An 18167-nucleotide genomic window follows, 5' to 3' on the forward strand; every position below is an offset into this window, starting at 1 on the left:
ATGGATGGTAGAAAGCAACTCCAAAATAGAAAATTTGGGGGGAAAAAGAATGGATTTAGGGGAAACAGAAGATACGTACTTGAGTTCAGGTTTCAGATGTACAGTGCTTGAGATGCTTGTATCATCCTGATGGAGAAATCTAGTCTGGAAGTCAGGTGAAGTCATGAGAGGGAATTTTCATGATATATGTTGGATTCATATTTCCTGAATTTGTATTACAATTTACAACTGGTGTGCTCTAGCTAATATCCCAACTAGTAACCAGTGTTATTCACATCAATAGAACACAAAACTTGCTGATTTCTAGCATATCACTGGTAACCCCCTTTTTCCTTTTTTGAATAAGAGTCCGAGCATGATCCATCTATTGTTTGGGTTACTACCTCTCACTCCTCCCTTTTTTCTTCATGTCATTCATTTTTTGGAGTAGCCAGGTCATTTGTCCTGTAGGATGTCATTTGTCTTGTAGGATGTCAACATTTGGCTGTTTGCTTCTTCGTGTGTCTTTTAACTTCATCCTCTATTCCTGCCAACTGGTAAGTTACATCCAGGGTTTGACTAGATTCAGGTTCAGTATTTTAGGAATGAATTTTCTCAAGTGTGCTGTGTGCTCTGTCCCATCACATCAGAAGGTATGTAACTGGTCATCCAACGTTTAGTGGTGATTGGTATGTTGAGTCAGGTGGGGTCAGCCTGTTCCCTTCATTTGAAGTTCATCATTTATTAACTTGTCACCTAATGATTTTAGCATTTCACTGATGGTTGTTACCCTGATTTATATTGCAGTAAAGGTTGCAATGATGATTTTCTAAATTCCATTGTTTCTTCTGCTGGAATTAGCTAGAATTTTTCTGTAAGGAATTTTACCTTATTTTCCTTAAATACATTTCTTTAAAGAGCAGATAAATGCATGATTCTCTATCAATTTTTACAGTAAATGAATTGGTGTTCTAGCAACTTCCAAAAGGAACAAATGATTTGTCACTATTATGAATTTGTAGATTTTTTGTGTATGTAATGTTTCAGTCCACTCCAGACATTATTTTGATGCTCAAATTGATCCTCCCACTCTTGGGTCCTGTATCATGTTGACTTGATAAAGGATATTTGATATTTCCTTGCTTTCTGGTGTAAGATAACCCAGGCTTCCCTTGTATTTTTCCTGCTGCAGAAATTTTTTCCAAGTGTCCCTCTTTCAGTAGGAAATGGCAGTCAGACACCACCTCTGAGCACTTAGGGTGCTGCTCATTGCTTCTGAATTCTGAATTATTGCTTTTAGGCCCTTTTGGTGGGCCTTGCTAGGAAATGTGTATTTAATAAAAATGGTAAGTTTATACTGATTTTATACTATAAAAAATATAAGCTTCTAATGACATCAACCTAAGTATTTATTGCCATCATCACATAATACATAAAAATAGTTTCTATATACAACTGCTCCTACTCCTATTAATAGTAGTGATTTCAGTATGAGATTTGTGTGGAGGTTTTTTTGCCCTTAATATCCATCTCAATAGCAGTGGACAAAATACTGTCTTCCAAAGTCACTTGAAAGTAGTATGGTTTTTTACAACTTTATCTGCATTTTGTTTTAGGATTTTTTTTAAGAGTTTATTGAAGTATAGTTCATTTACAGTATTTTGTTAGTTCCAGGTGTACAGCAAAGTGATTCAGATATATATGTATATATATATGCTTATACACACACACACACACACAGACAGACATGTATACACAGTCGTTTTCAAATCCTTTTCCATTATAGTTTATTACAAGACAGCTGAATACAGTTCCCTGTGCTATATAGGTCCTTGTTTATCTATTTTATATAGTAATACTGTTAATCCCATACTTCCTAATTTATTTTGTGTGTGTGTGTGTGTACGTACTGCATCTTTATCCATTCATCTGTTGATGGATACTTAGGTTGCTTCCATGTCTTGACTGTTGTAAATACTGCTGCCATGAACAGTGGGATGCACAGTATCTTTTTGTTTTCATTTTTTTCTGGATATATGCCCAGGAGTGGGGTTTCTGGATCATAAGGTAACTATATTTTAGTTTTTTCAGGAACTTCCTTACTGTTTTCCGTAACGGCTGCACCAATTTACATTCCCACTAACAGTATCCATCCCTTTTCTCCACACCCTCTCCAGCATTTATTATTTGTAGACTTCTGATTGTCATTCTGACTGGCATGAGGTGATATCTCGTTGTTTTGATTTGCATTTCTCTGATAATTAGCAGTGTTGGCCATCTGCATGTCTTCTTTGGAGAAATGTCTGTTTATGTCTTCTATCCATATTTTTATGGGTTTATTTGATACTGAGTTGTATAAGCTGTTTGTATATTTGGTGTGCCTCTGAGAGGAGGTGAGCTCAGTCTTTCTTTTTTTGTGGTTTCCCTGGTTTTCAGGTACGTTAACCCACTAGTATATCTGCTTGCTTTAGACTGGTAGTCAGAGGCTCAAACATATTCTTAAAAAAAAAAAATTTACATTTTCTTACTCTCTTGCCTTACATTTTATATTGATGTCCTCTTTTACAACTTCGTTTTTTTCCAGTTGTGATTTTCTCTTTTCTGTAGATTCTTCTTTTCTACTTAGAGAAGACTTTTCAATATTTCTTTTAGGATAAGCTCGGTATCGTTTATATTCTTTCAGTTTTTGCTGCTCTGAGAAGTTTTCTCTCTGCTTCTAAATGATAATCTTGCTGGGTAGAGTGTCCCATGTTGTAGGTTTTCCCCTTTCAGGACATTGGAAACAGCTTGCCACTCTTTTGTGGCCTGCAGCATTTCTGTAGAAAAATCACCTGATAGTCTTTTGGGGGTTCCCTTGGCTGCCTTTTTCTTTTTTTCTCTTGCTGCCTTTAGAATCCTGTCTTTAACTTTTGCCATTTTAATTATATGTCTTGGTGTAGGTCTGTTTCATCTGTTTGGGACCCTCTGTGCTTCCTGTACCTGGAGAAACTGTTTCCTTTAGGTCTGGGAAGTTTTCAGCCATAATTGTATCAAATATATTTTCTATTCCCTTTTCTCTTTCTTCTCCTTCTGGGATGCCTACGATATGTAGATTGGCTCACTTTGTAATATCCTATAGATCTCGTTTTTTTTTTCATTTTGTCTGTCTGTCTGCTGTTCTGATCGGATGATTTCCATTATTCTATCTTCCAGATCACTTACTCATTCTTCTGCATTATTTAGTTTGCTATTTACAGCCTTTAGCTTGGTTTTTCACTTTGGCAGTTGCGTTGTCTAATTTTGATTGGCTCCTCTTAATAGTTTCTAGTTCCTGCAGCATTTTTGTCACTCCCACTTTGGACCTGGGTATGGTAGACTGGAGATGTCTGTTTCATCGTTCTTTCAGGGGATTTCTCTTATTCTTTAATTGGGAGTGGTTCCTCTGCATTTTCATGTTACTCTTTCTCCAACTGAATTTAGGAGAAACAGTCATCTATTCTAGTCTTGAAGGTTTTTATGTGGGAGTGATCCTTTGTGGAGTGTATGAGTCCATTATTTTTGGTGTAGGGTTTTGTTTTTTGTTGGTATGGATGCTTGCCATGTCTTTCCTCAGGGTGTGCCGGTCATTCCCCTTGATAGGGTATGTGATTGGTGGTGTGGTGACAAGCCTGCGCTGGATGTTGAGTGGAGCCTCCTCTTCTCTGATTGTCACAGCCCTGTTAAAGGAGGGTCAGCTTTCCAATTGTCAAGAGTAGTAGCCCCCAGTTCCAATTCTAAATTGTGGTGTGAGGTGGGCAGGATTGCTGTGTATTCTTCCCTAGGAGTTGTCCCTAGGGAGTTGTTCCCCACTGGAACATGTGCTCTGTGACATCACCTGTCAGCTGGTGAACACTTGTTGGCACAGCCCTCCCCCCACCTTCACTCTGGGGACGCCGATACTGGCTTAGATTTCAGCCCTGCTTCTGCGTGTTTCCATGAATCCTGTTGCTGCTGACGCCAGACCCACCTCAGCTAAGGATCGCCAGTAATCAGGTCAGATAACCAGGCACTGCCACTAGCATAAACCTCTGAAGTTGTGCATTCCCCAGGTATTGGCCCCGCTTTCAGCCCTGCCTCCAGGTGTGGGAGCTTCCACGTTCCCAGAGCTCATTTCAACTGAGTCTTGCCTGCTCTGAGCATTCCTAGAATGAGGTTGCTGTGGTGGGGCCCTGCGCCTCTTTTCACGTGCACATTAGCAGTGGGGCTCCATCCTGCACATACCCTCATTTGTAGCCTGGACCACACTCCAAGCCCCTCAGGCTGTCTCCATGCAACCAAACCGAGTCCTCTCTGCAGGTTTGTCCACTGAAGCCCCAATTTCAGCATTCAGTCACTGCACACACAAGGTGTGGGTCTCAGGCTGGGAAGTACAGAAAGGTTGGTAAAGACCATCCGTGCTGGTCTCTGTCCTGCTGGGTGCCGCACTCTCCTGAGCCCAAGGCTTCCTATCTGTCCCTACTGACCTCTAGGCTGGTGAAGGGGCTCCCCAGGGTGAGGAAACCTTTCCCCTTCCCCAGGTCCCTCCCAGAGGTGTAGAGCCTGTCCCTTTGTTTCCCTTTTGTCCCACATGCTTACGTGTTGATTTTTTTTGCAGCTTCAGTTGTGTGAGATCTTCTGCCAGTGTTCAGTACATATTCTGAGAATTGTTACACACGCAGATGTATTTTTTAATGTATCTGTGGGAGGTGAGCTCCACGTCCTTCTATTCTGCCATCTTGATCTCTGCCCCCAGGGTTATTTTTTAGTTAGCTTTTAAATTAGATGGTTCTGAAGTCAAAACTATAGAAAAAAGTACACAGACAGTATTGCTTTTATCCTATCTTTCTTTCCCCTATTGGTAATCGTTTTTAGTAGTCCTGGGTTTAAGCTTACAGTTTCTTTTTGAAATATATGCAAATAGATGTGTGTTGTCACATTTCTCACCTTTTCTGACATTCAGGTAATTAAGTATACCATAAACAATGTCTGTACTTTGATCACCAGGATACAGTAAGTGGAAAAGCATTCTCTATCAGTCTATAAAAATAATCTTCATTTTTTGGTGACTATTAGTGTTTCCTGTGTGGATGTACCAAACTACTAGTTCACACAGTCCTCTGTGAACTGCTATTTCGGTGTTCCCAGTCTTTTGCACCATCATTCCAAATTTTTGGCAGCATTATCTTTGGGAAAGAGCCTAGAAGTAAAATTGTTAAAGGATGAATGCATATATAATTCTGGAAGTTATTACCAACTACTCTTCATTATAAGTTTTAAGCTTCTCAGCCTTATCATTCCATTCCCATATGTGTATTTCCCCATATCCTCAACAGTATATTTTAGTTTTTCCAATAAAAGGTAAAATACAATATATCTTAAAAACTACTATTTCTCTTCTGAACACGGTAAGGATCTTTTTGTATGTGGAAGGTCACTTACATTTCTTTTTCCATGAACTGTTCATACTTCCGGAATCCTCTCAATGTGTTTTGTTTTTGGTTATTGTGGTTGTTTTGGCCATGTAAATATGTACATAAAATTATCAATATTTAGCTTTATTACTTCTAGATTTTAAGTCATATAGTATATAATCCTCTCACTCTTAGGTCATAACAGAGCCCATGTCTTCCATTACTCATAAGGGCTTCAATTTCACATTTAGATCTTTTGGAATGTGTCCATATGGCTGTTTTTAGTTAGACTTGACTTATCTCAGTAACAACCCATCTCTTCCTCAGTTTTGAGATGCTGTTTACTGTATTCTAAGTTACATACCCTTCGGTCTGTTGTTTCTGTTCAGTCTCATTGGTCTGTTTATTCATGTGCCAACATCACAGCTTTAATTATAGAAAAATGTGTTCAATAGTTTTTCTAACAACAGCTATCCTATATATTGGGTATTTCTTTAATGTTAATTAACCCCACCAAATTTTACCCTACCACTTTTACCAATTCTCTTAGCAACTACAGTAGTTTTGGATTTCTCCTCTATGCATTTGTGTTCTCTCATTTAACTGCAATGGCAAATACCTCTAATACAACATAATTATGGACAGCACAGCACCTCGCTCTTAATTCTAATACCCTCTTGAATAAAGTCCCCCTAAAAGTCTGACTTTTCTGACATACTCCCAGAAAGATAGTAAGTAAAGCTATTCCACTGAATAAAAACCTAACTTTCCCGTGCATAGGAATAGATGGATTTTCATATATTTTTGCTTTATGGTTATTGTTTTTATAAGCCATCTGATCCATGGTGAAACTTACTAATTGGTACTGTAGAAAGATTTTAGTTCCAATTTATTCATAAACAAATATATTTAAATCTAGAGAAAAATATCTGTGATTATTAGACCATGGTAATGCATATGTGTTACTTAAGCTGCAACTAGACCAACCTCTTTATTACAATTATTACCACCTTGAAACACAGATACAAATTTGCATTTTATGCAAAAATTCAGGTTTTATTTTTACTTACTCTTACACTGGTGGGAGCTGATGTCACGAACTGAAAGGCAAGCAATAACTTGTTTTCTACCTCTTAGCTGAACAAAAATACACACAATATGGCAGTTTCATCAGGCAAAACTTGTTTTTTTTTTAACATGTCACACTAGAATGCAACATTACCCTTTTTGAATCAAATGACCCAGTTACTATGGAAACCATCTTTGGAGGAAGGGTTTAATAAGCACACTTTGAATTCTCCAGTAGGAAATGGAGAATTCACTGCCTTTACTTAGAATTGAAGGCTGTGTAAATAGTTATCTATCAAATCTGTCTGTGCAGCTCACCACCATTTCCTTATTGGAAAAGAAACAACAATATTTCCACATCACAGTTCCCAAAAGGACTTTAAAGTCTCAAAATCTCAAAATTCTGTATCTCCTTTGGCTTGCTTCTCTCTAGATTCCACCCAGGCTTTATTAATGGTTCGCTTCATATCATCATCTCCATCTTCATAAATTTTCTTTAGAACATTCATTAATCCCTCACTAGGATCTGTTTCAGTGTCGTAGGAGGGCTTTCTGTTAAAAAGAAAATGGAGGAATGTGTATATATATTTATGTAATAAAAAATGTACATATAAATTATTCAATTTAGTGACAAATTTCAGATGTATGATTACTACATATGGAAAGAGACAAATCAGGTTATAGAAAGTACAAGAGTGGAGGTTTAAGAGGAAGAAAGTATAGAAAGATACTCTCACATTCAAAACACGCAAATTTATCTTAATGAAAACAATATACACCTACCTAGAGCATCAAAGTGTGGTTATCAGAAAATAAGGAGTTATTTTGGGACCATGGGATTTTGTGATTTTTTTTTTTTTTTTAGCAGGAGAAGTAAATAAGTATTTTTCTGAACAGTTTTAATTTTCTAAGAGCATGTTTCTTCATATAATGTGAAAAACAATTTCATTGAGGGAGAAACAAAAATACATCATACATGGACTGAAGCTCGTTTTTTAATTAGAAAAGCCCTCCTAAGTCTGAGACTCATGAGTTTGGGCCTGGTGGTATAAAACAACAGTCCTCAAAGTGGTCAATACCTCTAGTTCAATCAAGGTGCAAACCAGGCCCACTAAGTATACTTAATTGTTCACTCACCTCATTTATTAAGTGTAGCTTCTGTACTGGACACTGGGGATACAGTAAGATAGGGTCCTACACTCAGGTAATTCATTCTAGATTTAAAGTCAATTCCAAAGTGCTTAACCCTAAGCAACAACATCCCAAATGCGTGCTGTCAGTGGGACGAGTGAGAGAAATGTGGGTGCCTGACTGACCCATTGTAGTACATTACCCCAGCAGAACATTTAGAGCAACGTTACACCTAAAATGGAAGTATTTTTGAATAAATGTTTTTCTGAATAGCCATTATTAAGTAGGATAAAAATATCCTTTTTCAGTCTATACCAGTGACAGTGAAACTCTATTCAGAAACGTCTGGAATTCAGAAACCACGTATGGGTACCTGGACCTCTCCAGAACTACTGAAACGGAATGTCTCAGAATGAGGACAGTATTGATAGAAACACCACTGGCCCAGGGTTAACCAGCCACAAGTACAAAGACCTCCTTAGAAAGCAACTTACTAGACAGATGCCCTCTTCAGGTTGGTCCTGACAGGTGAAAGCAGACGTAAGAGAATCAGGGTAGTCAGTGGATATTAAGAAGTAAATGGTCAAATCGCAGACCGTACAACTCTATTATCTATGAAAATCTATAATCTCAGCAAAGAATACATAACAATCTTAAGGAAAGCAGACTCACTCTTTCTCTTTGCATTCTTTTTCAACCTGAGTCAGGTAGTCCCACCGTGTGTTTTCCACTTTCTTTCTACATAAGATCAAAACTGTGTCTGTCTTGACCTGGAAGAAAAGTGGAAAACAGGTACAACTTAGAACAGATAAGCATGAATATTTAGAAAATAATTATGCATTCAATTAATCAAGTTACTATTATATGTAAGACTATGCTAGTAATACTTTTATGAACAGACCAGAGTCTGAAGATGCAAGGGGAAAGATAAACAAGTAACACTGGAATATCTTCAAATACTAGGTGCTATCAAGATCAAGAGGGTGTTAACGGGGCTGGGGGAGGAACCTGCCTAGGACGGCCTCTCTGAGGTGAAATCTAAGCTGTGGCCTGAAATCTGGGAAAGAGGGCCTTCTAGGCAGTTAAGACAGCAAGGAAAAGGCTTAAAGAAGGGATGATTTTGGTGCATTTGCAAAAAAGGAGGAGGAATGGCTGGATTCTGACGACTGAGGGAGAGAGTAATAAAGTATGAGGGGTCAGAGACAGGCAGGAAAATCCCATCACACAAGGCAGTTATTGGTGAAGGAGTCTGGAAGATGAGTGAGCAAAAGGAGCAAGAATGTACACTTTTTCAGCAATGATCCACAGAACTCTTTTCCTTCAACGACGGGATTAGGGCTAAAGGGAGCAGGGGGTCACAAGCTAATCTTAAATTGTATTCTAATATCTTTAAGCTTCTACACAACGCCATGTAAACGCAGTGGAATGGCACATCTGTGTACCAGATGCATTAAACTTCACTTATTTAAATTAGGCAGAAAAAAGGGGTTATCTGAATTAGTGAAAAGTATGAATAAGTTTTCTCAAAGACGGTTTGTTTTTATAGCTAACAAGACCAGTGCGCAAGTCCTTTCATGTATTAAGCCTCACATGCAGTGCTTCTAGTAACAGCCACCCTTAACTGAAGCACTTTATACATTTTAGTGTATCATTTCAATCTTGTAAAACAAATTATTATTCCCATTGTACAAATGAGGAAACTGAGATAGAGTGATTAAGTGAGTTGCCAAAAAGGTCACAACTAAGAAGTGATAAAACTGGCATTACAACACAAGTCTCACTCTTAGCCATTTTCAGTTCATTCAATACCCTCCTGATTTTAATGCAATATTCTTATAATTAGTTTTCTAGAGCAAGAGTTGGCAAGCTTTTTCTGTGAAGAGCTAGATAATACTTTAGGCTTTGTGGGCCACATGGTCTGTGGTCTACCTAACTCTGCCATTGCAGTGCAAAAGCAGCCACAAATAACGCATACACAAACAAGCATGGCTATGTTCAAATACAACTTTACTTATGAAACAGGCAACGTGCTGTACTTTGCTGATAAATTTATTCTAGTTCATCTTAATTCTAAATTGGCCAGGTTTGATTCAAAGAGGTTTCACAATGACAAAAAAGATAAAACTTACTTTTTTTGAACTGCCTTCCACAGAGATGGGTTTCAGGAGATTGTTCACAATCATGGAGTAACTCTTCCCATTCAGATTCTTTACCAAAAGATCAAATGACCTACAACACATTAGTGAGTACATCTAGCTGGTTCTGTGAAAGGCGCTCTACAGTTCTTGTGGGGAGAAAAGCCACAGTTTTATTTTACTACATGCATTTGGCCATTCCAGATGAGAAGACTCAACATTTAAAGCAGGTGTAAAGGATAATTCTAAATTTAAGTGGAATTTTAAACTGCAAAGAAAGAACCCGTAAGGCCCTGTCCTCCCCATTCCAAGAACTCACCTCTCTGTGAAGTGCACCTGCACATTCTCAGTGGGGACCTGATGAACTCCAGTTAAGGTAATGTAGATTTTCACAAACTTATCTGACTGATCCCATCCTGGTAACAGCAACAAAAAAATGCAACATAAGTAAAGTCTGGTACCATCTCTGAAATAGAAAATGCAGATAGCTCATAATAAAACTCAGTAAAATAAAAAAAACAGTAATAGAAATATGAAAAAGATAAAAATAAAAAAATTTTGACATGGAGAAACTGAGCTTCAAAAGTCAAGTGATCTACCCAAAGTTAGGCATCTTACAAGTAGCAGAACTTGGACTCAAATCTAGGTTTACTGAACACAAAGCCCCATGTTCTTTTTATTCCTTAGAATAAGGAATACAATCATTAAATTCATTCATTAACATACTAATTGCCCACTGCGGATCGGGTGTCCCTGAGGAAGCATAACTGCCACCCAGATTTGTGTGACATGGCGATCAAGGTGTTGAGTTGCTAATTTCCCTTTTTTATGGAAATAATTTTGTTCTATTCCTAAATATTGATAATTCTCCACTAAATTGGATGGCTGAACATTAGTACTGTCTAGTTCCATAATCATTTCTCCTCCTCGAGGCCGTTCAACAAATGCAATCCCAGCCTCAATTCCTTTCCTTGACAAAGTAGAATATAAATTGAAGAGTATTAATTCATCCAAATCTGCCAGTATGACTAACCTATCAATATTTGGAAAATGCTATTTCAGTATATATTATCAAACTGTTCAGTCTCTAACCTAGATGAATTGTTAACAGAAAATATACAAATGTTACATAAAAAGCGTATTATGTAATAAAAATATATATTCATATATTTATTGTATATCATAAATATACAACTTTTCCTTACTTAGTCTACAGAATAGAGATATAGTGTTAATTTTAAAAGATGTCCTAGAGGGTTCTGTAGAACTTCATTTAGCTTTTTCCCATTCATTCAACCTATCCTCCATGTTGGTAAGTTTCTCCCCAAATCGAAATCTAGGTTCCTAGTTAATGTGCCGTAATCCTACCACCTTCAGACTAGTTTCCTACAGTCAGTGAAGTACACAGCCTGTCCCCTGCAGTATACACCGAACCCTGACACATGCTGCTGTTATGACAGTCCTCAAAACATGTGCCTTTCACGTCTCTATTCATGCCTTTGTTCATGCAATTCCCTTCCTTTTTTCATACTTGCTGAACTCATCCTTTAAACTCAAACGTCTCTTCTAATTCTCCCTGAATGTTCCTCCCCTTCAGCAGAATTATTTTTGTCAGCTGTATTCCCATAATACTTTATAAATCTCTATTCAATTATATTAAGTACTTACTATGTGCTAGATACTGTGAGCACAAAGAAAAATAAGATTATCCCTGCCCTCGTGAGAGTTCGTTCCGCAGATTCCAAGTTGCACTGCTTCCAAAGTAAAAGTCTATAATGAATTAAGGGCAAATGGTATTATGACATTGCTATGGTATTAGTGGTGTGCCTGTGTCCCAATCACATGATGATCAGGGACTGGCTCCTGGTCACTGCTGTATATCCACAAATCCAAGAACAATAAAGACACATATTGGGTGCTCACAAATGTTTCTTGAATTTAACCGGCTTCTCTTATTGGTGGTGATTTGGCAAAGTGAAATGCAAAACAGGAAGAAAAAACCAAAAAGCTGTGTTCCATATATACTCAATATGTTTCAGAATAGGTTCCCTCTTGCTACTCATCACTGTACCAGTCACTGAGGTACATAATTGAGTTAGTGGGTCACTACTGAGGAATAGGCTGCTCAGGGGCAGAAAGAGCTGAATGTGGAGGGTAATCATACCATAATTACTGATTTTCACTGTATATCCTGTTGTAATAGGAGCAACCACAGCAGCTGGCTTTTCATTGTCCAGAAGTTCTGCTTTCTTCTGTGATTTCTGCTGCATCTTGTTCTTGATTTCTGTCTCAATCTTGGATTTTTCAGCTGTCAGGGCATCACGTACTCTTTTTCTAGTGGCCTTTTCCAGCAGCACCCTCACTTCTTCTAGATCTTTCTGTAGCTGTATTAAAAAATAAGTTAGCTACGATAAATAATAGTTTGATATTGTACATATTGGTCATTTCAATTTACTGAATAAAAACTAAGAATAAAAGGTTCATTTAAATTTTTTAGGGTTGGGTGGCAACTAGGATTCTTTCCTCCAGCCTACTGAATTGTAAATAACTCAAGCTTCCTCTTTTTTAAAAGAAATCTTAAATAACAATAGGTAATCAAATCAAAATTTTCCAGTTTAGGAAATTGTTATCTGCCTTTGTTTTAAAACATTTTATTTACAAGACACTTTTGTGATTTATAAACATTTTCTGATTTATAAGATGAAGAAATCCAACAAAAAGGAATTCTTGGATTTCCTTTTAACACTAAGTCCTAGCCATCAGATAGATATTAGGAATGTTTAAAACATTAAAATGAAAGAGATGAGTGAGTAGGTGACAAATGTGGGGAAATGCTTATCAGCCTGAGACAATCCTCTACTTTCCATCAGTGACTGGTCCTCACAGATCTCCCTGCACCAAATAATACACACAAAGTGTGAATTATTGAGACAAAAGATAAAAAAATAAAGGCATACTTCTACTTTTAAGAAGTTGTCTGATTTTGAAGCTCCAGGTCAATTTTACCATCAAATGTCTGGGACTTGGTTGTACTGCAGACAGTTTAAAAAAAAAACAAACCCTAGGCAAATAATCCAACATGCAACATGCAACATGCAACTCCTAGATCACAGAGAAAGCCACCTGTTTTGTCTCATGCCAGTACCTCACCTACCCAAGTTTATTTTTTTCTAGAGACAGAGCCAACATTTTATGAAGTTCAAGAGTTAAAGACATTGTTAGAAAATTAATGGGCTTAACATTTTTCCCCCAATTATCCTCTGATATATTGCAAATGACTTAAGATCTTTATAAACAAGGCATTCATTTTTCTTAAAATGACTTTACATTCTGGTTTGATAATAGCAATTTGACAGGAAGACTCTGACATTATAGCTTAAGGTCATATAAAGATCAACATAAAAATCTTTTAAGCACTTGATAACTGAGTATAACAGAGTTTGAAAGTCTTTATGATTCTTAATAGTCTTAGAAAATGCAAAACAGAAAGAAAAATGCTTGTCTTTTATCCCGAGTCTTTTATCTCATTTAACTCTGATGCCCTTGTTTCCACCTATCTGTAACTGCTAACATGCCCAGTCTCCTGTCCAAACTTTATCCCTGCCTCCCCAAATTCGTATTACTACAAAGAAATATTGCAAACTCATCTTTCGAGCATAGAACCCAAGATGCTTTCAGTTCAAAGCAATCTTTTGTTTTAATGGTTCAGTTCAAAGCAATCTTTTTGGTTTTGATGGTTTAAAAACTTCATACTTATTCCTAATTACGGATGATAAAAAATTAAAATGTAAAATGGATATATTTTTTCCAGAGTCAGAATTTAGTTTAAAAAAAGTAGAAAATGTATAAAGTCTAAACAAAAGGTTTTACTTCTTGAATAAGGAATCTTTTTCTAGGAGACTCAGAAAGTAACTCTGAGAATGGAGAAATTCTAAGGCCCTCTTTATAGACAGATGGACTCTACAGTACTCAAAAATAAGATATCCACTACAACAGGCTTGTTTAAGGTAATTCCTCAGTTGTGTGTTATCTGCAGACCTGAAACTAGTAAAATCTATCCCTTTAGTGCTTTTCCTGTACACATATTTAAGATGCCTTAGATACAGCAGTTTCTCACCTAATTTATCTAGGCATTCACTTGCTTTCCTAATGCAAAATCACATTCCCCTTTTATCCCTATCCGTAAACACATTCAAGCTTTCTCTATTTCCAGATTCTTTACTACAAAGCATTAAAACCAAACTGCCTCAAAATAGACAAAGGACTTGAACAGACATTTCTCCAAAGATACACAAATGGCCACCGAGCACATGAAAAGATGCTCAGTATCATTAGTTATTAAGGAAATGCACATCAAATCCACAATGAGCTACTACTTCACACCCAATAGGATGTCTAATACCAACAACAACAAAAACTCCAGCAGATAACAACTGTTGATGAGGATGTGTGGAAACTGGAACCTTCATATACTGCCTGCAGGAATGTAAAACGTGTAGCCACTTTGGAAAGGAGTTTAGCACTTTCTCAGAGATAGTTAATACAGGACCCCGCAATTCCACTCCTAGATATATATACAGCCCAGATATTTGAAAACATGTCCACGTAAAAAGCTGTACCCAAGTATTCACAGCAGCACTGTTTGTAACAACCAAAAAGTGGAAATAATCCAAACGTCCATCAATTTATGAATAAACAAAATGTGGTATATCCATACCATGGAATATTATTCACCCATAAAAAGAAATACATGCTTCACCATGGATAAACTTGAAAACATTATGCTAAGTAAAAGAAGCCAAAAAGCAAAGAGCCATATATTGTAAGATTCCATTTATATGAAATGCTCAGAATAGGCAAAACCATAGAGATAGAAGAGGAGATTGGTAGCTTGTGGGGAAAAGGGGTAACAGGAAGTGACTGCTTAATGGCTACTTAACAGGTAGGGGGTGATGAAAATGTTCTTGAATTATATAGTGGTGACAGCTGCACAACACTGTGACTATACTAAAAAGCACTGCATTGTACACTTTAAAATAGTTAAAAACAGTGAATTTTATCTCAAAAATAAAACCTTAAAGTGTCCCTAAACTTACATATCTCTTGAGAAAGCCCCTTACTTTGAACAGAATTAATACTTACGTAGGACTGTAAAGTCACTTCAAAGACTTTCCTCAGGGCACATGGTAACCCAAGGCCTGTAACAAACTTGGGGCAAGTTATCCAGAGTAATACTTAAACACACACGCTTTTTCTTCATTTAAAGCAAATTAAAAAGTCAAATGTGAGATTTCCCAGTCTTGTTCTTATTAAGCAAAAGATTTCCGGAAAACAAACCTAGTTAATGGATACCCGACTCTACTATATACTACAGTATTAAGTATTGGCGTCCTACTTAAGCAAGGAAAAGAATGCAAGTATTTTTATTCCCATTTTGTAACCGCCTAAACTAAGTCTCCAAAAAAGTTAAGCTACCTCTGTTCAGAGTTTAATAGAGCTTAAAAAACTATTTACTACCAATAATTACAACTAACTTTCCAATTTATTTTTAAAAAACGCATAGTAAGTTGCTGTTTTGAACATCTATAAGTATTACTTGGTCTTTACAACCCTATGAAATGGATACTCCTGTGGCCCAGAGAAGTACCATAACTCGCCCAAAGTACGTGCAGAGAAAACACAACTAAGAATTAAAATGCTAGGACCGAAGACTTCTCACCTTCCAACTACCCTCTACCCAGGAGCAACACTCAGCTTGGGCAATCAGCTTTAATTTAACGAAGCTTCGTGTCCTCGGGCTGGTGTAACGGGAGCCGAAAGGGTCTGAGGATAACGTGAAGGTGACCAGCTCAGAGCCACCTTCGGACCCACCCGCCGCCGAGACCCACGACACACCCCCGCTCACCTACACCGCCGGCCGGGGCTGAGCGCGGGGCGTCTATCGGCACCTTTCCCGGGGAGGCGGAAGCCCCGCGGGCCGCAGCGGCCGGGTCAGCACCGGGGCCGCTGCAGATGGGCGGGTGGGAGGCCGAGGGGAAGCACGGGAACCCGAGGACGCAGGTAGGCGGCCCGAGAGGCAGGTGCCGCGGGCGGCCGCAGGGCGGCTCGGCACGGGAAACAGGGCGGTGGGGCGGGCGACGGAGAGGAAAGCTCCACAAGGCCGAGTGGGGAAGACGAAGCCGGACCCCTTACCTCTTCCAAAGCTGAAGCCATGGTCGTGCTGCGTCAGGAAGGCCCGGGCTGCAGCGGCGAGAACAGGAAACGCCTCACCGAGCGCGCTCACCCCGCGCGCAGACCTCAGCCGCACGAGTCGCAGTGGCCACAACCCGCGAGCACACCAGACCCTGCGCGAGACTTCAGCCCGCCTCCCGCACGCGGAGCCTCTGGAACCTTCGCGAGTCTGCCGCCACCTTTCCCCCCACCCTCCAGCACTGCCGGCCGAGCTCAGTCCCGCCCCGCCTCGCTCTGACTCCGCCCCACCCGCCTCGCCTCCTAGCAACGCTTAACTCTCGCGAGCAAACCAGCAGTTCGAGAAGAGTGACGCCTCTTCCTCCCTGACCGCGCAATTGTACGTATTATACTTTGACCCCGTTTGCCCCGACAGCGCAGTCGCAGCTCGGAACCGCAGGCTTCTCGTACTTTAACGCAACCCCGGAAATGACGCACCGATATTCGGGGTCCAAACCGGAAGTTGACTAGCGATTCGGCTGTTTCCGTGTGCTCTAGGACCCAGGGTCACGGAGGCCGCCATCTTGTCTAAGGCTAGTCTGTAAACTGTGGGAAAAGGACAAAAACGGGAGAAGGGGAAGCCAATTTATGCTAAAAGGGGAAAGAACGACGACGTTAAGAGTGCAGAACCCTAAAGGGAACAGTTTTATTTTCAGTGGTTGTAGCGCCCGGAAGACGTCACTGTTTAGCATATGCGACATGGTGGCGTCATCACGGACCGCCAAAGGAGGTTGCGATTGTCACGTGACCGGGCCCGGTAGCGCAGAGGGGGAATGACCCTAACGAGGCCGCTTTTTCGGTCCCATTATCCCCTTGTGACTGTTGAAGGACTTTCCTGGTGCCCTGGCCTCCTTCACCTACCATTCTACGAGTTTCTAGTTGTCACGGAGGTTTGAATTCGATACGTGACCATCAAAGAAAACGTGGGCTGTTTCCCTGGGGCTGCTTTCTGCGCTCTGGCTCCTGCAGCCTAGCTCAGTAAGGCCCTTGAGAAAGCCCCTTTTCAGATCATTTTAGGCCCTGGCAGTCTCAAAATGTCTGCAACAGGCTAAGAACATACACAGTAACCCCTGAGAAGTCAGCCCACACTCACTTTGTATGTCGACCAAGCTGGCGATTAGAATCAGCAAGTCAGAGAAGGAAAGAAGTATTAGAAAAATGCAGGGCGGACCATTATCTTAGTAAAGAATCCCAAGTGCAGTACAAAAACAAATTACAGCTACACACAACGTGCGTGAATCTCGAACGTGACCTTAAGGAGGAAAAGCCAGACAACAGAAGTTCTTATAGTTCGGTTCCGTTTAAATGATGTCTAAAATAGGGAGACCAATTAAAAATCAGGAGTCTTAGGTGGAGAGGGCAATGACAGAAAGGAGCCACAAGGGGGCTTTTAACGTTAAGCTAATGTTCTGTTTTCTTGAGCTGGATGCTGGTTTCAGGTGTGTTCGCTTTGTAGAAATTTAACTAAGCTGTAATTTGTGTATTTTTTTTTAAGTATGTTATATTTAACTAAAAGTTATATTTAAGTAGACTCAGGTACATTTTTAATTATACCTAAAGTTTTTTTTAAGTGTTTAACTGGAAGCCTGGCGTTATTTAGGTATTTAATTAAATATCCCATTGCACTGCGTGAAAACTTGACCTAATGCAGTGATTTTAAATACGCTTTATTATGCACCTGGAGCAACTCTTCCCGCCAGATATCCTAAAGTCACAAATTTTAAATACCACCTGTTGTCCGGTTACTCCCAAATCTGTATCTTCAGCTCCACCACTCCTGAGCTCCAGACTCTGCCTCTGCTTGGAGGTCTAATAAGCACAGCAAATTCATCTTGTCTAAAACAAACAAAACACACGCGCGCGCGCACACACACAACAAAAATTCTCCCAATTTCTCATCCTTACACCCCAAATCAGTTCTCCCACCTCTCTGAATGGTCATCCTCATTCTCTTAATTGCTGAGGCTAAGGAGTCATCCTTGACTCTTCAAACTCAGATCCTACCTCCCATCCTATGGCAAGTTTTGCTGGCTTTATCTTCAAAATACGTTAAGAATAAAACCATTTCTCACAACCTCCACTGCTACCACCCAAGACCAAGGAGCCATTATTTTGTCTGGACTTTCAGCCTCTTAATTGGGTTCTCTGCTTCCCACTGGGCCTTTATGGTTAGTTTTCCACACAGCAGCTTCAAAACCTCCAATAGCTTCCTATTAGG

The 18167-nt window shown here is 39.4% G+C and overlaps 1 protein-coding gene across 4 annotated transcripts; it reads right to left on the reverse strand.

Annotated features, from left to right (window-relative positions):
- Positions 1–6410: 6410 nt before the first annotated feature.
- On the reverse strand, positions 6411–16179 carry CACYBP (calcyclin binding protein). 4 transcript variants are annotated; one of them, XM_032463692.1, is made up of 7 exons: positions 15914–16179; positions 14864–14919; positions 11886–12105; positions 10041–10137; positions 9716–9815; positions 8259–8356; positions 6411–7007 (listed from the first exon to the last, which is right to left on the reverse strand). In XM_032463692.1, exons 3-7 carry the CDS (start codon positions 11989–11991, stop codon positions 6851–6853), a joined length of 558 nt encoding a protein of 185 aa, XP_032319583.1. In that variant the 5' UTR covers positions 11992–12105; positions 14864–14919; positions 15914–16179; the 3' UTR covers positions 6411–6850. The 4 variants fall into 4 exon arrangements, with proteins under 4 accessions (XP_032319583.1, XP_032319580.1, XP_032319581.1 ...); XM_032463689.1 differs by having other exon boundaries at positions 14864–14929; positions 15914–16073; XM_032463690.1 differs by lacking the exon at positions 14864–14919 and having other exon boundaries at positions 15914–16129.
- Between the last annotated feature and the right edge of the window lie 1988 nt (positions 16180–18167).

Source organism: Camelus ferus, chromosome 21 (genome assembly GCF_009834535.1).
Source record: "Camelus ferus isolate YT-003-E chromosome 21, BCGSAC_Cfer_1.0, whole genome shotgun sequence".
Classification (NCBI taxonomy): domain Eukaryota; kingdom Metazoa; phylum Chordata; class Mammalia; order Artiodactyla; family Camelidae; genus Camelus; species Camelus ferus.